Source organism: Heptranchias perlo, chromosome 3 (genome assembly GCF_035084215.1).
Source record: "Heptranchias perlo isolate sHepPer1 chromosome 3, sHepPer1.hap1, whole genome shotgun sequence".
Lineage (NCBI taxonomy): Eukaryota > Metazoa > Chordata > Chondrichthyes > Hexanchiformes > Hexanchidae > Heptranchias > Heptranchias perlo.
The window spans coordinates 21,194,104-21,215,920 of NC_090327.1; the positions used below are offsets into that span (position 1 = coordinate 21,194,104).

The 21,817-nt window shown below is 44.0% G+C and overlaps 1 protein-coding gene across 1 annotated transcript in view; it reads right to left on the reverse strand.

Moving 5' to 3' along the window:
* Positions 1 to 3,263: 3,263 nt before the first annotated feature.
* gpr20 (G protein-coupled receptor 20) overlaps positions 3,264 to 21,817 on the reverse strand; it is a 35,242-nt gene continuing 16,688 nt past the window's right edge. Inside the window, exon 2 of the mRNA XM_067978496.1 lies at positions 3,264 to 7,347. Within this exon, the coding sequence (XP_067834597.1) occupies positions 6,273 to 7,328 (1,056 nt within the window). The 5' untranslated portion in view covers positions 7,329 to 7,347 and the 3' untranslated portion in view covers positions 3,264 to 6,272. The remainder of the gene's footprint in view (positions 7,348 to 21,817) is intronic.

The following is a 21,817-nucleotide window of genomic DNA, read 5'->3' on the forward strand; positions in this document are numbered from 1 at the left end:
GGCCATTTCAGTACTTTTTTTAAGTTACACTTGCCTGCTGGGCAGATTATTCTTTATTCTGTGTCTTGGCAATATTTCTCCTTTCAGGTGAAAGAAAAATGCCCGATTATTGCTTGTAAAAATATAAATTACAAAAGAGAGCCTTTCTGTTAATATTGGGGCATGGTTATGCTGGAAACTGAGACTATTGACTATGAGCAATATGTCCAAAAAAAATCCCTCCTTCATAGCTCAGTATTGGTTAGTACCCGAGCCACTTGGTCTGTCTGAATGCTGTCTTGCATTGGCACCTATACCAACAACAACAACTTGCATTTAGATAGCGCCTTTAACGTAGTAAAACGTCCCAAGGCACTTCATCAAACAAAATTTGACACTGAGCCACATAAGGAAATATAAGGACAGGTCTTGGTCAAAGAGGTAAGTTTTAAGGGGCCTCTTAAAAGAGGAGAGGGAGAGAGGCGAAGAGGTTTAGTTACCATGCAACTTCCTGTCAGATGTTTTAAAATCAAATTTCAATACTCTTTAAAGAAATGGTAACATAAATATAACTTTATTAATTCAACTGTAAATTAGCCATGTGTACACAACTTGCACTAGCAATAGCATAGCTTCTCCTTAATATATACATGACATATTTTACATCAATGGTTGGTCCTGTTGTAGTATTTGTTGATGAACTAGTGAAGTGTGTATGGAGTTCTACTGATATGTAATAATTCTGGAGCATTAAGTGGCTGATTCAGAAACTTACATTACTTATATTTTGACAATATATATTTCCTTAATACTTCTACAGAGGAAAATTTGTTGCATTTTCAATGGTCGTGTTGATTGAGGGAGGAATGTTGGCAAGGACATCAAGGGAACTTGCTGCTCTTTTTCAAATAATGCCATGGGATCTTTAACGTCCACACGAATTACAGGGACAGGACATTGATTTAGTGTATGGTCTGAAGTTCAGTACCTGTGGAGTGAGACTTGAATCTATGGCCTTTAGACTTGGAGTTAAGAGTGTTACTAACTGAGCCAAGCTGGAGGCTTTCAATGTCAATAGTGAATGCTTCAATATATTTCAGTAGAGTTTGCCAACACCACACTGATGTTTTGATCATTCTGACACCTCCTGAATATCATATAAAATTTGGGGAGAATATTGAAAAGTTAATATTGACATAAGTCGATAAAACATTTTAAAAAGATGTCTAGTACTTAAACTTCAAATACATTGGCATTAACACTGATACCAAGCAATATCCTTTAAATGCCGCAAGGCTTAACAGTCACAGAAGAGGGTCAACGCTCTTTGATTTGCAGTGAAAGTTGTATACATAAACTGCAGAGCACATAAGGTAGCCTACATTGATTACATTCTAGCCCAACGTGCAAAGTGCTACAGCCTGATAATTGATGTATTATAAACTTAAACATTTCTAACAGATACAATTCTTTGAAAGTTTAGACATCTTGTTGCCAAGTCAAAAATGAATCATTACTTTTCTACATTTATGTTTCCTGTGAGTTCACATCAAACGGTTCACACATGTATCTTACAGACTATGTACAAAAGTCAACAAATATAACTCTTATAAACATAAGATTATTAAACATTGTTATATTTATTTAAAACATATAAATCCCTTCACAATAAATTCTATGTCAAACTTGCCCCGTATGAATTTTGGCTTTGAGAAAATGTTCATGGCTATACTCAATGTATTTATATTGTTCTGATGAAGGGTCCACACCCATAACATTAACTTGCCTTCTCTTTGTAGATGCTGCCTGACCTTTACAGGATTTGCTGTTTTTACTTCAGATTTCTAGTATTTGCAGTTCTTCCTTTTAAAAATTTTTACTCACTTATTTTGTAGTATTTGAATGGAGTGCTCGATATTCTCAGCAAATGAGTGGCATGATAGCGAAAGCAGCATGGTACTTACCTCCTCACCGTAAGCTCTCAGCTTCAGACGTTACAAGCTGCCTGCATCGTGTAAACTTCATTTAGTCCCATTGCGAGATCTCTGATTGCGAAATTGTCAATTTAGATTCCCATACTTATCTTTCCTGGACTGAGGAAATCAGAGTGGTGAAAATGTTGGTGCATTAACTCTTAGACAGCTGGAAAGTTTAAGGAAACTCTTAGCTCTCTATCCAATCAAAAGTCTGGATTCTAAAGATTACTAGGACTGTATCATAGACATGCATCCTAACCCTTGCTGCCCATGAGTAAATTAGTTTAGTGCACCCTGCAGTCTGACAACAACTGAACCAGTGAAGTCATCTGTGTGTGTGTGTGTGTGTGTGGGGGGGGGGGGGGGGTCAAAGGTTAATATTGTTTTGTCCCTTGATATATTTAGCATGGTTACTAAATGTAATTTTTCCATTTATTGCTGATGGCACCTGGTGGCAGAACATCAATAGTGCACCGACCTGTATTTTTATTATATTAATGGGCTGTCCAATTTGGAACGCATTGTCCCTTTCTACAGTGACTAATTCGGAATATCAGTTTTCCACTGGATACTTGGACATTTAAACAAGGTCTAACATTGTTTTATCAGCTTTCAGCTAGGCCACTGAATGGATCACTGAATAATAACAAGTGCCCAGAATGGCAGGAGTGTGATGCAGGTAAAACTAACGTCTGGAATTATTTGAATTGTGCCTCCTGCATTGAGAGTGGTTGCAGAAATGTTTGCAGCTCAAAGTGGCTGCTCTGTTGGCAGGATAAGATGCGTCAGGACAAGGCTTAACAGGAGAAGGAAAGGGAAATGCAAATACTTTCATCTGATACATTGTCCAACATTGCTAATGTAACAGAACTTATGTTAGTAACAAAAATATATAATGAATAGCTGGCTCATTTTGCCATACGCCTGGTTTGATACTTCACTAATATCTTCTTGCATTCTTACTGCAACTGAGGGGGTAGGTCCGTGGGCCATGGATTCAATCCTGCTTTAAGAGTTTGGGAAACAAAATGAACATCATCGGAACTCAATTGGGAGGACCCTAGGCAAGACAGAGGGTCAGAGGGATCTTGGTGTGCAAGTTTACAGATCCCTGAAGGCGGCGGAACAGGTAGATAAGGTGGTAAAGAAGGCATATGGGATACTTGCCTTTATTAGCCGAGGCATAGAATATAAGAGCAAGGAGGTTATGATGGAGCTGTATAAAACACTGGTTAGGCCACAGCTGGAGTACTGTGTGCAGTTCTGGTCGCCACACTACAGGAAGGATGTGATCGCTTTGGAGAGGGTGCAGAGGAGATTCACCAGGATGTTACCAGGGCTGGAGCGCTTCAGCTATGATGAGAGACTGGGAAGATTGGGTTTGTTTTCCTTGGAGCAGAGGAGGCTGAGGGGGGACATGATTGAGGTGTACAAAATTATGAGGGGCACAGATAGGATGGATACTAAGGAGCTTTTTCCCTTCGTTGAGGGTTCTATAACAAGGGGACATAGATTCAAGGTAAAAGGCGGGAGGTTTAGAGGGGATTTGAGAAAGAACTTTTTCACCCAGAGGGTGGTTGGAGTCTGGAACTCACTGCCTGAAAGGGTTGTGGAGGCAGGAACCCTCACAACATTCAAGAAGCATTTGGATGAGCACTTGAAATGCCATAGCATACAAGGCTACGGACCAAATGCTGGAATATGGGATTAGAGTAGACAGGGCTTGATGGCCGGCGCGGACACGATGGGCCGAAGGGCCACTATCCGTGCTGTATAACTCTATGACTCTATGACTCTATGACTCTAAATGACAGTGCCACTCTACTACCAAAGGAGAACTGAAATCCTCGTATATCACTGCTATTAAATTACTCCATTATCTTGTCCCCAACTTAAGATTTCCCCATTTCAACAACAACAAAAACTTGCATTTATATAGCGCCTTTAATGTAGTAAAACATCCCAAGATGCTTCACAGGAGCGATTATCAAACAAAATTTGAGACCGAGCCACATAAGGAGATATTAGGATAGGTGGCTAAAAGCTTGGTCAAAGAGGTAGGTTTTAAGGAGCGTCTTAAAGGAAGAGAGAGAAGTATAGAAGCAGAGAGATTTAGGGAGGGAATCCCAGAGCTTAGGGCCTAGGCAGCTGAAAGCATGGCCGCCAATGGTGGAGCGATTAAAATCGGGGATGTGCAAGAGGCCAGAATTGGAGGAATGCAGAGATCTCAGGGGGTTGTTGGGCTGGAGGAGGTTACAGAGATAAGGAGGGGCGAGGCCATGGAGGCGCTTGAAAACAAAGATGAGAATTTTAAAATTGAGGTGTTGCTGGACCGGGAGCCAATGTAGGTCAGCGAGCACAGGGATGATGGGTGAACGGGACTTGGTGCGAGTTAGGATACGGGCAGTAGAGTTTTGGATGAGCTCAAGTTTATGGAAGGTGGTAGATTGGAGGTCGGCCAGTTGAGCATTGGAATAGTTGAGTCTAGAGGTAACAAAGGCATGGATGAGGATTCAGCACAGATAAGCAGAGGCAGGGGGGGAGACAGGCGATGTTATGGAGGTAGAAGTAGGTGGTCTTGGTGATGGAACGGATATAGGGTTGGAAGCTCACCTCAGGGTCAAATAGAATGCCAAGGTTGCGAATGGTCTGGTTCAGCCTCAGACAGTGGCCAGGGAGAGGGCGGAGTCGGTGGCTGGAGAAAGGACTATTCTCTGCCTCAGAAGAATAGTGCCCCAGGACCACAACAGTGTAAAGTGATTTCACTGCTCAGTGATATAATTGTCTCTTATTGGACTAATACAACTGTATATCAATGCACATGCGATCTGAAAGGCATCCTTTCTCCTAAGCATCCTCCTTTGGCTCCAGTGCAAACATCAGGCCCTGAGTGACACACAAAAAAAATCTAATTTCACACAAGTACACATACACAAGCTAGTAGGCAGGTACAAATAGCAATCAAAAAGGCTAATAGAATATTGGCCTTTAAGTCAAAGGGCTGGAATGTAACAGGGAGGAAGGTATGCTTCAGTTGTATAGAGCCTTAGTCGGATCCCATCTGGAGTACTGAGTTCAGTTTTGGGCATTGCACCTCAGGAAGGATATATTGGCCTTGGAGGGGGTGCCACGCAGGTTCACCAGAATGATACTGGGGCTTAGAGGGTTAAATTATGAGGCCAGGTTGCATAAACTTGGCTTATATCCCCATGAATATAGAAGATTGAGGTGTTTCAAATGTTTAAAGGATTTGATTGGGTAGATACAGAGAAACTATTTCCTCTTGTGGGGGAATCAAGAACAAGGGGACATAATCTTAAAATTAGAGCAAGGCCATTCAGGAGTGAAATCAGGAAATACTTTTTCAAACAAAGGGTGGTAGAAATCTGGAACTCACTCCCGCAAAAAGCTGTGGATGCTAGGACGATTGGAGCTTCGTCTCAGTCACAAACTGGCCCAGCTCCCCTTTTGAAGGCGTGCAGAGAGTCAGCACCCAGCTGGCAATGCATTCAAAAACTTCACTACTCTCTGGGAAAAGAAGAACCGCCTAACATCTAGCCTATTCCCACTCTTGCGTATTTTAAATGCATGACCGCCTGGATCCCCCCAGTCTGTCAAACCGAAATAATCTATCGCTAGGCACACAGTCCAGCCCTTTCATTCTTTTGTATATCTAAAACATTGAGCCAGGTGAAGGGGGATTCCCAGAAAATGGAGGTCTGAATGTGCTAAAATCATCACCCCTGTCTACCCGAAGACAACTCCAGCGGCCATCTTATATCTACACAGCTTTATGAAATTTTAGGCACATGTTTGAAGTTAATAAATTAGAGAAAGTTTCACAAAATATATTCAACATTTTTCAGACAAGTCACACACACATCACCTGAGGTGAAGTTGTAAGAATGGAAAGATAGAGCAGATAGGCCTGTAAACACTGTTGAAGTCACTGAAAACCACATTTCTGTTTTTACAAGGAGAACAAAGATTTTCCATTGTATTTGGTTGAGGGCCAAGGGTTTCTGTCCCATATTATAAACCAATGAACCAAACATCAAGACTTTGTTTCTCTTTCCTTTGTCTGCTAACACCATATTGTCTTACAACTAATGGAGCATAACCTAAACAAAAAAAAAACAGGCCTGCCACTCTTTTCTGGTAAAGGAGACCTTCAGTAAATTTCACCTTAACTGTACAAAATGATGTATTATGAACATCAAGACACAAAATGTAATGCAAAGCAAAGTTAAGACAAAATCTTGAGACGTGAAAGGCCTCATCTTCGTATTTGAACAGCAAAGATGTCCCATGTTCTGTTCATTGTTCGCTGTCCAGTGCAGGGCCATTCATCATGTTTGCAACTACCGACTTTGCTGTGGATACTTTCGAGCTCTTCTGCATGCTGATTACATCTCCGCTGGTTTGTTCAGGCTCAGCCTTGACAAAGATGTTCCTGACGGTGGACTGGAAGTTGTTAGTGACAAAGCAGTAGACAATGGGGTCCAAGCAGCTGTTGAGGCTACTCAGGGTCACTGTGACGTGGTATACGATTAGGCTGATGTGAAGGGGCATGTCTGGGTTGACGTAGACCACAACCTGACGGACATGAAAGGGCGTGAAACAGATCATGAAAATAACCAGGACAGTGACCAGAAGCTGGACAGCTCTCATACGCCTTTCCCTGCTCTGCTGCATCAAGTTTGGCTTGGCCAGGGCACACATGATCCTTATGGTGAAGACTGTGATGATCACTAAAGGCAAAAAGTACTCAAACACTGTCAGAGCGAAGAGCTTGGACAGACAACAAGAGGCATACTTGATTGCTGTGGAGAGTATAGAGTAGGTGACAATGATGGCGAAGAGCCAGATGAAAACGCAAATCCCTTTGGCATAGTGGGGGTTCCTCCATTTGCGTGATGCTTCCACTTGGACTATTGCCAGATACCTGTCCACGCAGATGCAGGTTAGGAACAGTATGCTGCAGTACATGTTCACAAAATAGCTGAAAATGTGCACAAAAGAGCACGTCAGGCATTTGCCACCACTGTAATACATTATTATCCTGGTGGGTAAGGAGAAACCCACCATCAAATCCGTGATTACAAGGTTTATCGTGTAGATGACAGATGTTGTTTTAGTCTTGGTACGAAAACAGAATACATACAATGCAACACTGTTGAGTACAATGCCAACTACAAATATGAGGACATTGATTATCATCAAGGCCAGCCACAGACTGTAGTAATCATTGTATAGAGCTTCATCGAGATGCGCTAGTTTATGTAGATAGGGCTCCTTGTGGGTGTGAGTCACGTTGCCAGAGCTAGTCGTGGTCACATTGGCAAGATTTGGATCAACTGTTGCAGTCTGCATGGCTGAACTTTTGGGTGACCTGCAACAAGACAGAAATCATTTTAGCGCAACTAAAAAGTATGGAATGTACAGCTGGGATCATGAAGGCAGTGCCATCCACCCAATAACCAGCACTCAATGGGGGTCAATTTGACCATTGCCACCTGGGCAGAACGTCCGCCCATTGTAGAACCGGTCCGATTTTCATTCCATTGAGTAAGTTGGGTGGGTTCTCCAATGGTAGGGTGACCTGCTCCACCAGATCACCACCCAGGGTGCTGAAGTTCAAAATTACCCCCCATGTTTTCTTACTGTTTATCCATTGTTCGATATTAACTATCTAAACATCAAAACTTTTCACAAACTTCAGAAAGTTTCACACTAAAAATGAAACAACATAAAACCAATAGAACCCTTTAATAGCGTGAAGTTTCATTTTCACACCACCACTGGAACCTCTTTGAGTGAATGTTTGCCAACTAATGCCAAATTACGGGGCAGGGTTTCCCGCTTTGGGCACAATCAGCAATTGGGCACAAAGTGCGCCCGAAAATTGCACTGTCTGGGTTACAGTTCGAGTTTCTGCTAAAATGTATTAACATAATCACAAACGTAGAACCTTCCATGAATCAGCACAATCCGGCAGCTTAACAGAACGTAATCGTTTATTTCTTTTTCTTTGCAATAAAAAATATTCATTGATGTATTTAAGAGTGGTAACCTGGATCAGTTTTATTAATACAGCTGAAAATGGGTTTATCACAAAAAATAAGCACTTTTAATAATAATGTGCAGTCCTCCACCTGTGAGTAACCTGATTTTAAATCACTGAAAATGACTTGAAAAAACTAAACTGAACCATTTACTACTTTCATTGGTGTACACTAGTCAGTTTCTTAATAAATTAAATATTTTTTAATATGTAAAAACATTTAAAACGAGCCTGCTATTGCCTGTGTGCCTAAGAAAACTAGCTTAATTTGAAGACCCTCCTCGAATGGCCGCAAACGGGCGCATTCAGCGGAAACTCACCGTCCTCGCTATTTCGATTGGGGGCGTGGCCAGTTTTGTGGGCGGGGCCGGCCTCAGCGCAACGATTTTTGAATCAGTGCAAAAGATTGCGGAAACATAAATTACGCTGGATGCAATTTATGCCCAGTGTATGTGGAAATTGCTCGATCTTTTGTGCTGATTCGGCTGGATTGCACCGATAAAACCAACGCAATCTAGTGGAAACTTTTTCCCATCATGTTTACTCTCAGGCCCATTAGGAATTGGATTGAGACTGGCCAAATTTATTTTATGTAGTACAGCAGCAGACAGAGAAAACTTTCATCCCATAAATCTGGGATGGATTCAAATCCTGGACCCAGAGGTGATGGGTAAATGTACTTGTTGCCCCATAGTGACATAAGCGTGGGATCAGCTTTCTACTGACAATAGCCATCTTTACCGCTCACCATCACCCTTGCTTTCACAGATGTCTCTGTGCTATCTGACTGTCTGTCCAGCATCATGTCTCGGTGAGCCAAAACTTGTAGTTCAGCACCGGCAAGACCAAAGCCATCCTTTTGGGTCTTCGCTAAAAACTCTGCATCTTAACCTCTGACCTTACCCCTTTACTGCATGTTCACTCAAGATCAACATCATTGCGTACAACCTTGACGTCCTGAGCTGTGCTTCAAATCTGGAGGTGAGAAAGGGATGAAAGAGGGTTTCAGCTGCAATGGTAGTGATGAGATAGGGTGAGAAACGTACAATAGTTCAGAGGTGGAAGCAGGTGGTCTTGATAATGGACCAGGATTTGAGTCCACCCCAGAGTGATGCACATCCAATCTATCACCAAACCTGTTTACTTCCACCCTTGAAATATTGTCCTCTCTGCCTCCATCGCTATGCCACTCCCAGGTTCAGCTTTTCCTCCACCCTCTTTGCTGACTTTGCAAGCTCCACTCTACAATCATTTCAGCTCAACAGAACTCCACTGACCACATCCTATCCCACACAAAGTCCTGCTCATCTATCATTCCTATATTTGCTGACCTCCACTGGCTCCTCATCCCGCAGTGTAATTGACTTCAAAATTCTCATCCACAAACCCCTTGGTAGCATCGCTCTGCCTACAGCTCCAAACCCCTGCAGCCCTACATACCTGTTCGCTGCCTTCGCTTTTGGAACTCCTAATCTAGTCCGTCTCCATCCTCCATTCTATCATTGGTGGCAGAGCCTTCAGCTGGTTTGCCGCTGCACTGTGGAACTCACTCACTAAATTCCTCTGCCCTGTGGCTTATTTCCCCACCTTCAAAAGCCTTCTTAAAACCTACCTCTTTGTGTCTTTCGCCATCTTCCTTAATTGCCTTCCTACTTCTTTCTCAGATCTGACTCCCGACTGTGTAGTGCCTTCGTGCATTTTGTTACGTTAAAGGTTTTACATGAATGCAAGTTGCTGTTTTTGTAACCCACTTTGCCAATCTCCTCAATCTAATGTCACAGTGTTGGCGTCTCCTCTTGCCCAGTGCTTGCGGCAGTTGCAAAAAGATCCGTGCCCTGCAGCAATTTATCCACAGGCATAATGTAAGATGACTGAAAATTAGTGCCATGAGAGGAAAAACAGAAGGGAGGGAACTGGAGAAAAGTACCAATAATGAAAATTATGGTGTATGGGGAAAAAACATAATAAATTTTAAAAATAAGGATTGCTGGCGCATTGTATTCTAATCCCTTAAAAGAAAGAACTTGCATTTACATAGTGCTTTTTATGACCTCAGGACGTCCCAAAGTGCTTTACAACCAACGTAGTACTTATTTAAGTGTAGTCACTGTTGTAATGTAGGAAATGTAGCAGCCAATTTGCGCATAGCAAGCTCCCACAAACAGCAATGAGATAATTACCAGATAATCTGTTTTAGGTGTTGGTTGAGGGATAAATATTGACCAGGACACCGGGGAGAACACCCCTGTCATGGGATCTTGTACATCCACCTCAGAGGGCAGCCTTGGTTTAACATCTTATTTGAAAGACGGACATATGTCTTGCATGTGTACACAATAGGACTGCGGCCAGCCACTCCCTATGTGGAGTGACGCTCACAGAGAGCACTAATTGGAAAATCATGGGCCATGATTAATTTTCTGTCCACGAATTTCAATGCATGGAACATCAGGCACTGCAGGCAACATTGATTTCTCGACCAGCACTCACTGTTAACACTGCCCCCACCAGGATAACCCAACCATAGAATCGGCCCTTGTCTTGTGATACAGGCCTGCTGTGTAGTCCACACAGCTTGTAGCTATGGGCAATGTGCACTGCACAGCAAGGAGTAGCAAACAGCTCACACTTTTCATCATCCTGGGCTGAAGCTTGTGCTCCCCAGTACTTAGTATTTTTTTCAACAAGTCTCCATGTACACATGTTCAGGATCACTTTAAAGTTTGGGTGCTTTTGTTCGTTACTCAGATTTTACTAGCTACAGCCAAGGTTTATTTTTTTTTGTTTGGATTAAAGAGTTTTGGATGTTCAAGTGTTCACGTACAAATCCACATACCAGACTTCCCTAAAAAGGAAATTTTAATTTCCCTGTTTAACTTTTAGTACTGCGGCAATTTAAACAGTACAACTTTCTTGGTCTGTCAGAAGCCATTGCCTCTGTTTACAAAGAGTCTGTCTGCATTAAAGTTTCCCAGAATAGACAAGGCAGCATAATGTGGCAGGTAAGCATTTCCTACATCGCAGCGAACATTAAGAGGTGAGGTCCTGTAAATATAGAGCCCTGAGGGCTAGTAGGTAAACGTATCACTCTCTGTGGTGCCAAGCCTTACAGACCAGACCCAGAGATCGCAGTCTGTGCTAAGTTTGTTAATATCAGCCAAAGTCGCTGTTGGCTGCTACAATTGGGTCTCCGCCGTGAAGGCAAACCCTGAAAAATTCCCCCTCAGTATCAAAGTTCATTCAGGAAGAATTGGCCCCCTTGAATGACGTGCTGGAGGGTGGCTGGTGGTTGTGCAGAATTACTCCAGAACAAGTCAGCACTTTCAAGATTTAATGGGATAGAAATTCATCGGCACCTGGTTTCAGGCGGCGAAGGCGGCCACGACACATGCCGAAACAGGAGGCCCGAGGCTCGCACCAATATTAAGCCTCAGGCCTCATCTAAATAATCTGGACGAGCTGAGGGCTCCTGTCGCACTTCCACGGGCAGTTAGCCCATTTTAACTAGATGGATTGCCTCGCTGGCAGTGGCCCTAAGGTAATTCCTGGGAGGGGGCGTGGAGCGGCAATGAGGGGGTGGGGAGAAGGTGAGCACGATATCTGTGGAGTCAGGGGTGGGGGGTGGGGGAGAGCACTTCTGCTTCTCCGAGCTCCACAGGAACAGATTTTCAAAAAATAAAACAAAGCTTTTGGTGGCGGTCGTTGGTTAGGCCGGAATGACCGCTGAAGAATCCCGAGCAGAGTAGGTCTGGAGCAAGCTCCACTCGTCGGAATCCAATTTCACAGAGGGGGCCTGAAACAGGTGTTAAGTCCCTCATTTACATATGGAAGTGGGCCTAACACTTGTTTTAGGAGGCTGCCGGGGACGCCTGAAGCATAGCCCAACCTAATATCTGGTAGGAGATCTTTCAGGCGCCCCTGGGGCACAGGACGTTGGTTCCGACATTTGGACCATGTTGTGCCTGTTTTATGTCCATAAAATGTGGGGAAATGAGGTCCATTTTCTACGCAGTGGGAAAAATTAGTGGGGGATCACCTATATGTTAAAGAAGACTAATAATATAAAATGTGGACGATGCGGCCCTCATTCCACAGAGTCATGATTTTCTGAAAGAGGGTTACATCTTCCAAGTTATCGATTTTTCCCAAACAATTGCTATCTCTTTGAAATAGAATTATTTGCGCAGTTTTGTTACTTGAAGGTACATTAAAACTCAGATAGAGCTATGCTGATTTACAGCACAATTTGCAAAAATAACCACGAATTTAAAAGTTTTAATTTTATTCCCAATTAAAATAGATTTAAAATAAACACTTAAGATCATAACTAAATCTGCTTGCCTTGCGATTGAATAGCCTCATTTGAGCTTGCAGATGTGTTATATAAATTATAATGTGTCAACTTGTGTCTGTTGACACTTTTGACTGAGTTAGAAGGTTGTGAGTTCAAGCCCCACTCCTGGACTTGGGCACATAACTTAGGCTGACATTTCAGTGCAACACTGAGTAAATGCTGCATTGTCAGCAGTGCAATCCTTCGGATGAGATGTCCCCAGGAGCGGCCATTGCCTGGGGTGGTTCGGGGCATGTAAAGGTTCAGTTTGGGGCCCCTACATTTTACTAGGCAATGATACTAAATATTACTTCCCTAATCTGGTGTCAAATCTGCACATGTACAATCGTGAAAATACATCTAAACCTATTTGCCTTGCTACTGCTCTCCTTGTTGAACAATGTATGGAAATTATAGAATAATGATGAGAATATGTTATCTCACCAATTTACATGAATTGCTCAGCAGTCAGAGTGGAGGCTTTGAAGTTTTAAGTGCTGCCTTGCCCAGTGCGAAATATGGGCAGGTGTATTCAATGACTGCCATTGCTTCCAGCACAGAAAGTGATGTCAGAAGCTGGAGAGTTGATGGAACAGCTCCCCGCCACAGATCCTGCACCCGCCTGCTCAGAAACTGCCTGGTATCTGGAGCAAATCATCAAAGAAACTTAGCCCAGTACCATTCTGTTTGAATATGGCCCGGTTCCTCCCATCAGGCTATCTGCTCGGAGACCTAAGCGAACAAAAGTTCTTGCAAACCGTTTACTGGGTTAGTCTGGGGACCTGATTTTCAATGTGACAGAGTGACAGGAGCGACTATCCAAAAAAAACCTACATTTTTATAACAGGGCACACATGGTAATGGTAGGTAAAGGGGTCACCCCTCCCTCACCCCAAGACAAAAATCTGTATGAATGTTAATTTATTCAGGCTAGGGGTCCTTTTGATAGAATCAGGCGAGGTGTAAAATGGGCTGCCGATTCGCTTTCATACATTTTCTGCCCGGCGATAACAGTTCAAATGTTCAAATTCTGTTTATAATGGCAGGAATCCAATGAAACACTCTGGTCCCAGAGTTTGTAACATTTCTAGACCAGTAGGTACAACTACACAGAAGGGTAGATTTTTTGAGATCCCATGATTTCCTGATATGTACTGGCTGTGTACAGGGCCCATCGTCTCACAAAACTCACTCTCTTGTATCCATGTGTGTTCCTGAAAGTACCGTGTGAGTAAAGTGTGGATATAACCGGGAAATTTTGAAACGAATGCACTGGTGTTGAGGCGAATAGCATAGATGCATTTAAGGGGAAGCGAGATAAGTACATGAGGGAGAAAGGAATAGAAGGATATGCTGATAGGGTTAGATGAAGAGAGGTGGGAGGAGGCTCATGTGGAGCATAAACACCTGCATTGAACTATTGGGCCGAATGGTCTGTTTCTGTGCTGTAAATTCTATGTAATTCTATGTAAAGATAAAACAAAGTTTATTAACGGAAATTAGTTTTCAGTATTAAAATAAGGTAGTTGCACTTCATTAAAAAAAACTTAAAAAGGATAACCAAACTTCTTGTAGTAGCCCCGAGATGAGCTACTGTAATATCATGCTTATAAAATCAAACAATCAATTTCTCCCTGTTCTGATCAGCCCATCTTAGCATTTGATTGTATGTTGAAACTTGCTATAACTATTCAATTGGAGCAGTCAGTGCAGCCCCAATGCTAAAGCTGGCACAAATGAGTAGGTTCATTAAATTAAGAGAGTGATCCAATTGACTGAGCCAGTAGGCACTAATGTGTGATAAAAGCCACCGAAAGTGACCATTGTCTCTTTATAATCATATTGAATGTTCCATCAAGTGCAATGCTGATATAGGAGGCATTAAGTTGACTGAAGCACTCTTTGTGCTTCAATTAGCTTTCTTCTCCATTTCCCACATAAAATACCGTGGAATATCCTTTACAACTATAATAGCACACAGACTTTGTGGGAAAGTAAGAGTACTGCTGCAACCTCAGTAGAATGGGTGCTCCAGACTAGTTGGCAGTGATGCGCTGATCTCTCAATGTGTGTATTAATATACTTAAGGCAGCCTCTCGAGTCTGCTTACATTGCAGGAAACTGTGACAATATAAATGTAAAGAGGAAACATCTTTTATTTTTAAATTGCTTAGACTTTGTTAATCTCTATGATTATCAATTGGATTAAAGTTTCTAGAGAGGTTTTTGGCCTAATTTTAAAAATTATTTCCTATCTTTTTCAGGTTTTCCTCCCTGCAATGTGTCCAATTCTCCATCTCAGCAGACAGCTGACTTGCTAACAACGATTTGCTAATGCTGTCCTTGGGCTGGCTGCTATAGGGTGTGCAACTCACCTCCAGATTTTACCCTCTCTCTCTGTGAGGAACTACTTGAACAACTCACACGTATGATCAGAGCAAGACCATTCCATGCAATATTGTTGGACCACCAATATAAACCACCTGTAAAGAAATACCACTTGTCTATATTGACTATTTAAATGTTACAATATCTCCCTCTATAGATCATTTAAATCCTATTAATGCATTAATTATTCAAACTTGAAGGAAACTTTCATTGTTTTTAAATCTCCCATGTTGCAAGCTATTAGTGTCTCTACACAGCTATTTCTCTCCATTCCAGTTTCTTCAGGGCCACAGAACCTGGGAGGAGCACCAGAGCGACGCCAAGTTTAAAAGCGGCGAGGCAGCGGAGAGGCCGACACTGAGACCCTCACTGAGACCAGCGGCGGAGAGGCCTACACTGAGACCCTCACTGAGACCAGCGGCGGAGAGGCCGACACTGAGACCCTCACTGAGACCAGCGGCGGAGAGGCCTACACTGAGACCCTCACTGAGACCAGCGGCGGAGAGACCTACACTGAGACCCTCACTGAGACCAGTGGCGGAGAGACCTACACTGAGACACTCACTGAGACCGATGGCGGAGAGGCCTACACTGAGACCCTCACTGAGACCAGTGGCGGAGAGGCCTACACTGAGACCCTCACTGAGACCAGTGGCGGAGAGGCCTACACTGAGACCCTCACTGAGACCAGTGGCGGAGAGACCTACACTGAGACACTCACTGAGACCGATGGCGGAGAGGCCTACACTGAGACCCTGACTGAGACCAGCGGCGGAGAGACCTACACTGAGACCCTCACTGAGACCAGCGGCGGAGAGGCCTACACTGAGACCCTCACTGAGACCAGTGGCGGAGAGACCTACACTGAGACACTCACTGAGACCGATGGCGGAGAGGCCTACACTGAGACCCTCACTGAGACCAGTGGCGGAGAGGCCTACACTGAGACCCTCACTGAGACCAGTGGCGGAGAGGCCTACACTGAGACCCTCACTGAGACCAGTGGCGGAGAGACCTACACTGAGACACTCACTGAGACCGATGGCGGAGAGGCCTACACTGAGACCCTGACTGAGACCAGCGGCGGAGAGACCTACACTGAGACCCTCACTGAGACCAGCGGCGGAGAGGCCTACACTGAGACCCTGACTGAGACCAGCGGCGGAGAGGCCTACACTGAGACCCTCACTGAGACCAGCGGCGGAGAGACCTACACTGAGACCCTCACTGAGACCAGCGGCGGAGAGGCCTACACTGAGACCCTCACTGAGACCAGCGGCGGAGAGACCTACACTGAGACCCTCACTGAGACCAGCGGCGGAGAGGCCGACACTGAGACCCTCACTGAGACCAGCGGCGGAGTTCCAGAGGTGACGTCACCAGTGAAAAAGTGATGCGGCGCAGGGGAGGCAGCTGATTGGTAAATAGGTTCAGGTGAGTATTTCTACTATTCTACAGTGCAGTAACTAAAGTAAAAAGAAAGGTAAGGTCTGCAGGTCTTATAGCAAGCAATGTTTTTTAGTGACTCAAGGTCCCTGGTGTAGTTAACATTCTCTAAATTAAGAGTAATTTAAAGGAGTAAACTCCTTAAAGGGAGTAACTAATGAGCTTAATCTAAGGCAAGTCATGGCAGCAGAGCTCGCACCCGTGATATGCTCCTCCTGCACTATGTGGGAAGTCATGGACACTACCAGTGTCCCTGGCGACCATGTGTGCAGGAAATGTGTCCAACTGCAGCTACTGGCTAGCCGCATTTTGGAGCTGGAGCTGCAGGTGGATTCACTGTGGAGCATCCACAATGCTGAGATTATCGTGGATAGCACGTTCAGTGAGGTGGTCACACCGCAGGTAAAGATTATGCCTGCGGAAAGGAAATGGGTGACCGCCAGGCAGAGTAAAAGGACTAGGCAGGTAGAGCAGGAGTCCCCTGGGGCCATCTCCCTCTCAAACAGATATACCGCTTTGGATATTGTTGGGGGAGATGGCTTATCCGGGGAAAGCAGCAAGAGCCAAGACCGTGGCACCACGAGTCACTCAGCTGCACAGGAGGGGAGGAAAAAGAATGGGAGAGCAATAGTGATAGGGGATTCCATCGTAAGGGGAACAGATAGGCGTTTCTGCAGCACCAGACGTGACGACAGGATGGTATGTTGCCTCCCTGGTGCTAGGGTCAAAGATGTCACGGAGCGGCTGCAGGACATTCTGAAGGGGGAGGGTGAACAGCCAGAGATCGTGGTCCATATTGGAACCAACGACATCAGTAAAAAAAGGGATGAGGTCCTGCAAGCAGAATATTGGGAGATAGGAAATAAATTAAAAAGCAGGACCTCTAAGGTAGTAATCTCAGGATTACTCCCAGTGCCACGTGCTAGCAAGAGCAGAAATAGGAGAATAGACCAGATGAATGCGTGGCTTGAGAGATGGTGTAGGAGGGAGGGGTTTAAATTCCTGAGGCATTGGGACCAATTCTGAGAAAGGCGGGACCTGTACAAGCTGAACGGATTGCACCCAAGCAGAACCGGGACCAATATCCTCACGGGGACATTTGCTAGTTCTGTTGGGGAGGGTTTAAACTAGTATGGCAGGGGGATGGGAACCAAAGGGCAGGTACTGATAGGACAAATTCAGACCAGGAAACAGGAAGTTGAAAAGCAGTTAGTGACGTAGTTAGTGATTCAGAAAGGCAAAAGAAGCAAAGGTTAAATAGTGTTCAGCACAGGAATTTGACAGGGTTAAAGGGTATATACTTCAATGAAAGGAGTATTACAAACAAAGCAGATGAGCTAAGGGCACAGATAGACACATGGCAGCATGATATCATTGCTATGATGGAAACCTGGCTTAAAGAGGGGGATAATTGGCTGCTCAATATCTCTGGATATGAAGTTTTCAGGCAGGATAGAGTGGGTGATAAAAAAAGGAGGGGGAGTACCATTATTGGTTAAAGAATCAATTACAGTTGTGAGAAGGGATGATATGCTAAATGGATCATCAATCGAGGCCATATGGGTTGAGCTAAGAAATAAAAAAGGGGCAGTCACACTACTAGGAGTGTACTACAGGCCCCCCGAATAGCGAAAGGGAGATAGAAGAACAAATATGTAGGCAAATTTCTGAGTGCAAAAATAAGAGGGCAATAATAGTAGGGGACTTCAACTACCCCAACATCAACTGGGAGTCAAACAGTGTGAGGGGCACAGAGGGTGCAAAATTCTTGATCGGTGTCCAGGAGAACTTTTTTAGCCAGTACGCGACAAGCCCAACAAGAGGGGATGCAATTCCAGATTTAGTCCTGGGAAATGAAGATGGGCAAGTGGGTGAAGTGACAGTGGGTGACCATATTGAGGATAGTGACCACAATTCAGTTAGTTTTAGCATTATTATGGAAAAGGACAGAGTTACATCTGGAGTAAACGTTTTAAATTGGGGGAAGGCAAATTTTACAGAACTAAGAGGTGATTTGGCAGAAGTGGACTGGACACAACTACTTGAGGAGAAATCAGTGGCAAGCCACTGGGAGGCACTAGAAAGTGAAATTCTATGGGTACAATGCAGACATGTCCCCTCAAAGATAAAGGGTGGCACTGCCAAATTTAGAGCCCCCTAGTTGTCTCGAAGTATACGGGGCAAGATAAAGCAGAAAAAGAAAGCTTATGACTGTCACAGAAAAGTAAATACTGCAGAAAGCCTAGAGGAGTATAGAAAGTACAGGGATGACGTAAAAAAGGAAATAAGGAAAGCAAAGAGAGGGCATGAAAAAATATTAGCTAGTAAGATTAAAGAAAACCCAAAGATGTTTTATCAGTACATTGAGAACAAGAAGATAGCTAAGGAAAAGGTGGGACCTATCAGGGATGATCAGGGTAACTTGTGTGTAGAAGCAGAGGATATGGGTGGGGTTTTAAATGAATATTTTGTCTCCGTATTCACAAAGGAAAAGGATGATCCGGACGTAGTAGTTAAAGAGGAGAGGTGTGAAATAGTGGATAAGGTAAACATAAATAGAGAGGAAGTACTAGAGGGACTGGAATCCTTGAAAGTTGATAAGTCACCAGGGCCAGATGGATTGTTTCCTCGGTGATGGAAGGAATCCAGGGAGGAAATAGCGGATGCTCTGAGGATCATTTTCCAATCCTCACTAGATACAGGGGAAGTACCGGAGGATTGGAAGACTGCAAATGTAGCACCATTGTTTAAAAAGGGTACGAGGGAAAGGCCGAACAATTATAGGCCGGTCAGTCTTATCTCGGTGGTGGGCAAACTATTAGAATCAATACTGAGTGGTAGGATAAACTGTCACTTGGAAAGGCATGGTTTAATCAGGGATAGTCAGCATGGATTTGTTCAGGGAAGGTCATGCCTTACAAATCGGATTAAATTATTTGAGGAAGTGACAAGGAGGATTGATGAGGGTAGTGCAGTGGATGTTGTCTACATGGATTTTAGTAAGGCATTTGACAAGGTCCCACATGGCAGACTGGTCAGAAAGGTAAAAGCCCATGGGATGCAGGGAAATGTGGCGAATTGGTTCCAAAATTGGCTCAGTAACAGGAAACAAAGGGTAAAAGTCGATGGATGTCTTTGCAAATGGAAATCTGTTTTCAGTGATGTGCCACAGGGCTCACTGTTGGGTCCCTTGCTGTTTGTGGTATTTATTAATGATTTGGACTTGAATGTAGGGGGCATGATTGGCAAATTTGCAGACAAATCCAGAAGGCATTTGATAAGGTCCCACATAAGAGACTGTTAGCTAAGATAGAAGCCCATGGAATTGAGGGAAAAGTACAGACTTGGTTAGGAAGTTGGCTGAGCGAAAGGCGACAGAGAGTAGGGATAATGGGAAGGTACTCACATTGGCAGGATGTGACTAGTGGAGTCCCGCAGGGATCTGTCTTGGGGCCTCAGTTATTCACAATATTTATTAACAACTTAGATGAAGGCATAGAAAGTGTCATATCTAAGTTTGCCGATGACACAAAGATTGGTGGCATTGTAAGCAGTGTAGATGAAAACATAAAATTACAAAGCGATATTGATAGATTAGGTGAATGGACAAAACTGTGGCATATGGAATTCAATGTAGACAAATGTGAGGTCATCCACTTTGGATCAAAAAAGGATAGAACAGGGTACTTTCTAAATGGTAAAAAGTTAAAAACAATGGATGGGTCCAAAGGGACTTAGGGGTTCAGGTACATAGATCATTGAAGTGTCATGAACAGGTGCAAAAAATAATCAAGAAGGCAAATGGAATGCTGGCCTTTATATCTAGAGGACTAGAGTACAAGGGGGAAGAAGTTATGCTGCAGCTATACAAAACCCTGGTTAGACCGCACCTGGAGTACTGTGAGCAGTTCTGGGCACCGCACCTTCGGAAGGACTTATTGGCCTTGGAGGGAGTGCAGCGTAGGATTACTAGAATGATACCCGGACTTCAAGGGTTAAGTTACGAGGAGAGATTACACAAATTGGGGTTGTATTTTCTGGAGTTTCGAAGGTTAAGGGGTGATCTGATCGAAGTTTATCAGATATTAAGGGGAACAGATAGGGTGGATAGAGAGAAACTATTTCCGCTGGTTGGGGATTTTAGAAGTAGGGGGCACAGTCTAAAAATTAGAGCCAGACCTTTCAGGAGTGAGATTAGAAAACATTTCTACACACAAAGGGTTGTAGAAGTTTGGAACTCTCTTCCGCAAACGGCAATTGATACTAGCTCAATTGCTAAATTTAAATCTGAGATAGATGGCTTTTTGGCAACCAAAGGTATTAGGGGATATGGGCCAAAGGCAGGTATATGGAGTTAGATCACAGATCAGACATGATCTTATCAAATGGCAGAGCAGGCACGAGGGGCTGAATGGCCTACTCCTGTTCCTATGTTCCTATGTTCCTACAACTCAAAAATTGGCCGTGTAGTTGATAATGAAGAGGCTAGCTATAGACTCCAAGAAGATATCATTGGGTTGGTGGAATGGGCGGAAAAGTGGTAAATGGAGTTCAACCCGGAGAAGTGTGAGGTAATGCATTTAGGGAGGGCAAACAGTAAAAGGGAATATGCAGTAAACGGGAATATATTGAGGGGTAGCGGAAGTGAGAGACCTTGGAGTGCATGTGCAAGGTCCCTGAAGGTGGCAGTACAGGTAGATAAGGTTGTGAAGAAGGCATACGGAATGCTCTCCATTATTAGCCGAGGTATAGAATACAAAAGCAGGGATGTAATGATGGAACTGTATAAAACGCTGGTAAGGCCACAGCTGGAGTATTGTGTGCAGTTCTGGTCACCACATTATGGGAAGGACATAATTGCTCTGAAGAGAGAGAAGGTTTACAAGAATGTTGCCAGGGCTTGAAAATTGCAGCTGCGAGGAGAGATTGGATAGGCTGGGGTTGATTTCCTTGGAGCAGAGGAGGCTGAGGGGTGACTTGATTGAGGTGTACAAAATTATGAGGGGCCCAGATAGAGTAGACAGGAAGTACCTGTTTCCCCTAGCGGAGAGTTCAAGAACTGGAGGACATAGATTTGAGAGGACAAGCTGATTGGCGGAAGGATTAGAGGGGACTTGAGGAAAAACCTTTTTACCCAGAGGGGGTGGGTGTATGGAATTTGCTGTCCGAATTGGTGGTAGAGGCAGGGACCCTCACTCTTTTAAAAAGTACCTGGACCTGCACCTAAAGTGCTGTAAGCTGCAGGGCTACGGACCGGGTGCTGGGAGGTGGGATTAGAATGGGCACCTGGTTGTTCTTCAAGCCGACGTGGACACGATGGGCTGAATGGCCCCCTTCTGTGCTGTATCTTTTCTCTGGTTCTATATTATGGGATGCTGAGCAATAAAAAATAGGGAACAACACATTAATACTGGCTATATTTTTTTAATATGTCTCACTCTACGTATCATAAGAAATAGGAGCAGGAGTAGGCCACATGACCCCTCGAGCCTGCTCCACCATTCATTAAGATCATGGCTGATTTTCGACCTCAACTCCACTTTCCTGCCTGATCCCCATATCCCTTGATTTCCTTAGAGTCCAAAAATCTATCGCTCTCAACGACTAAGCAACCACAGCCCTCTGGGGTAG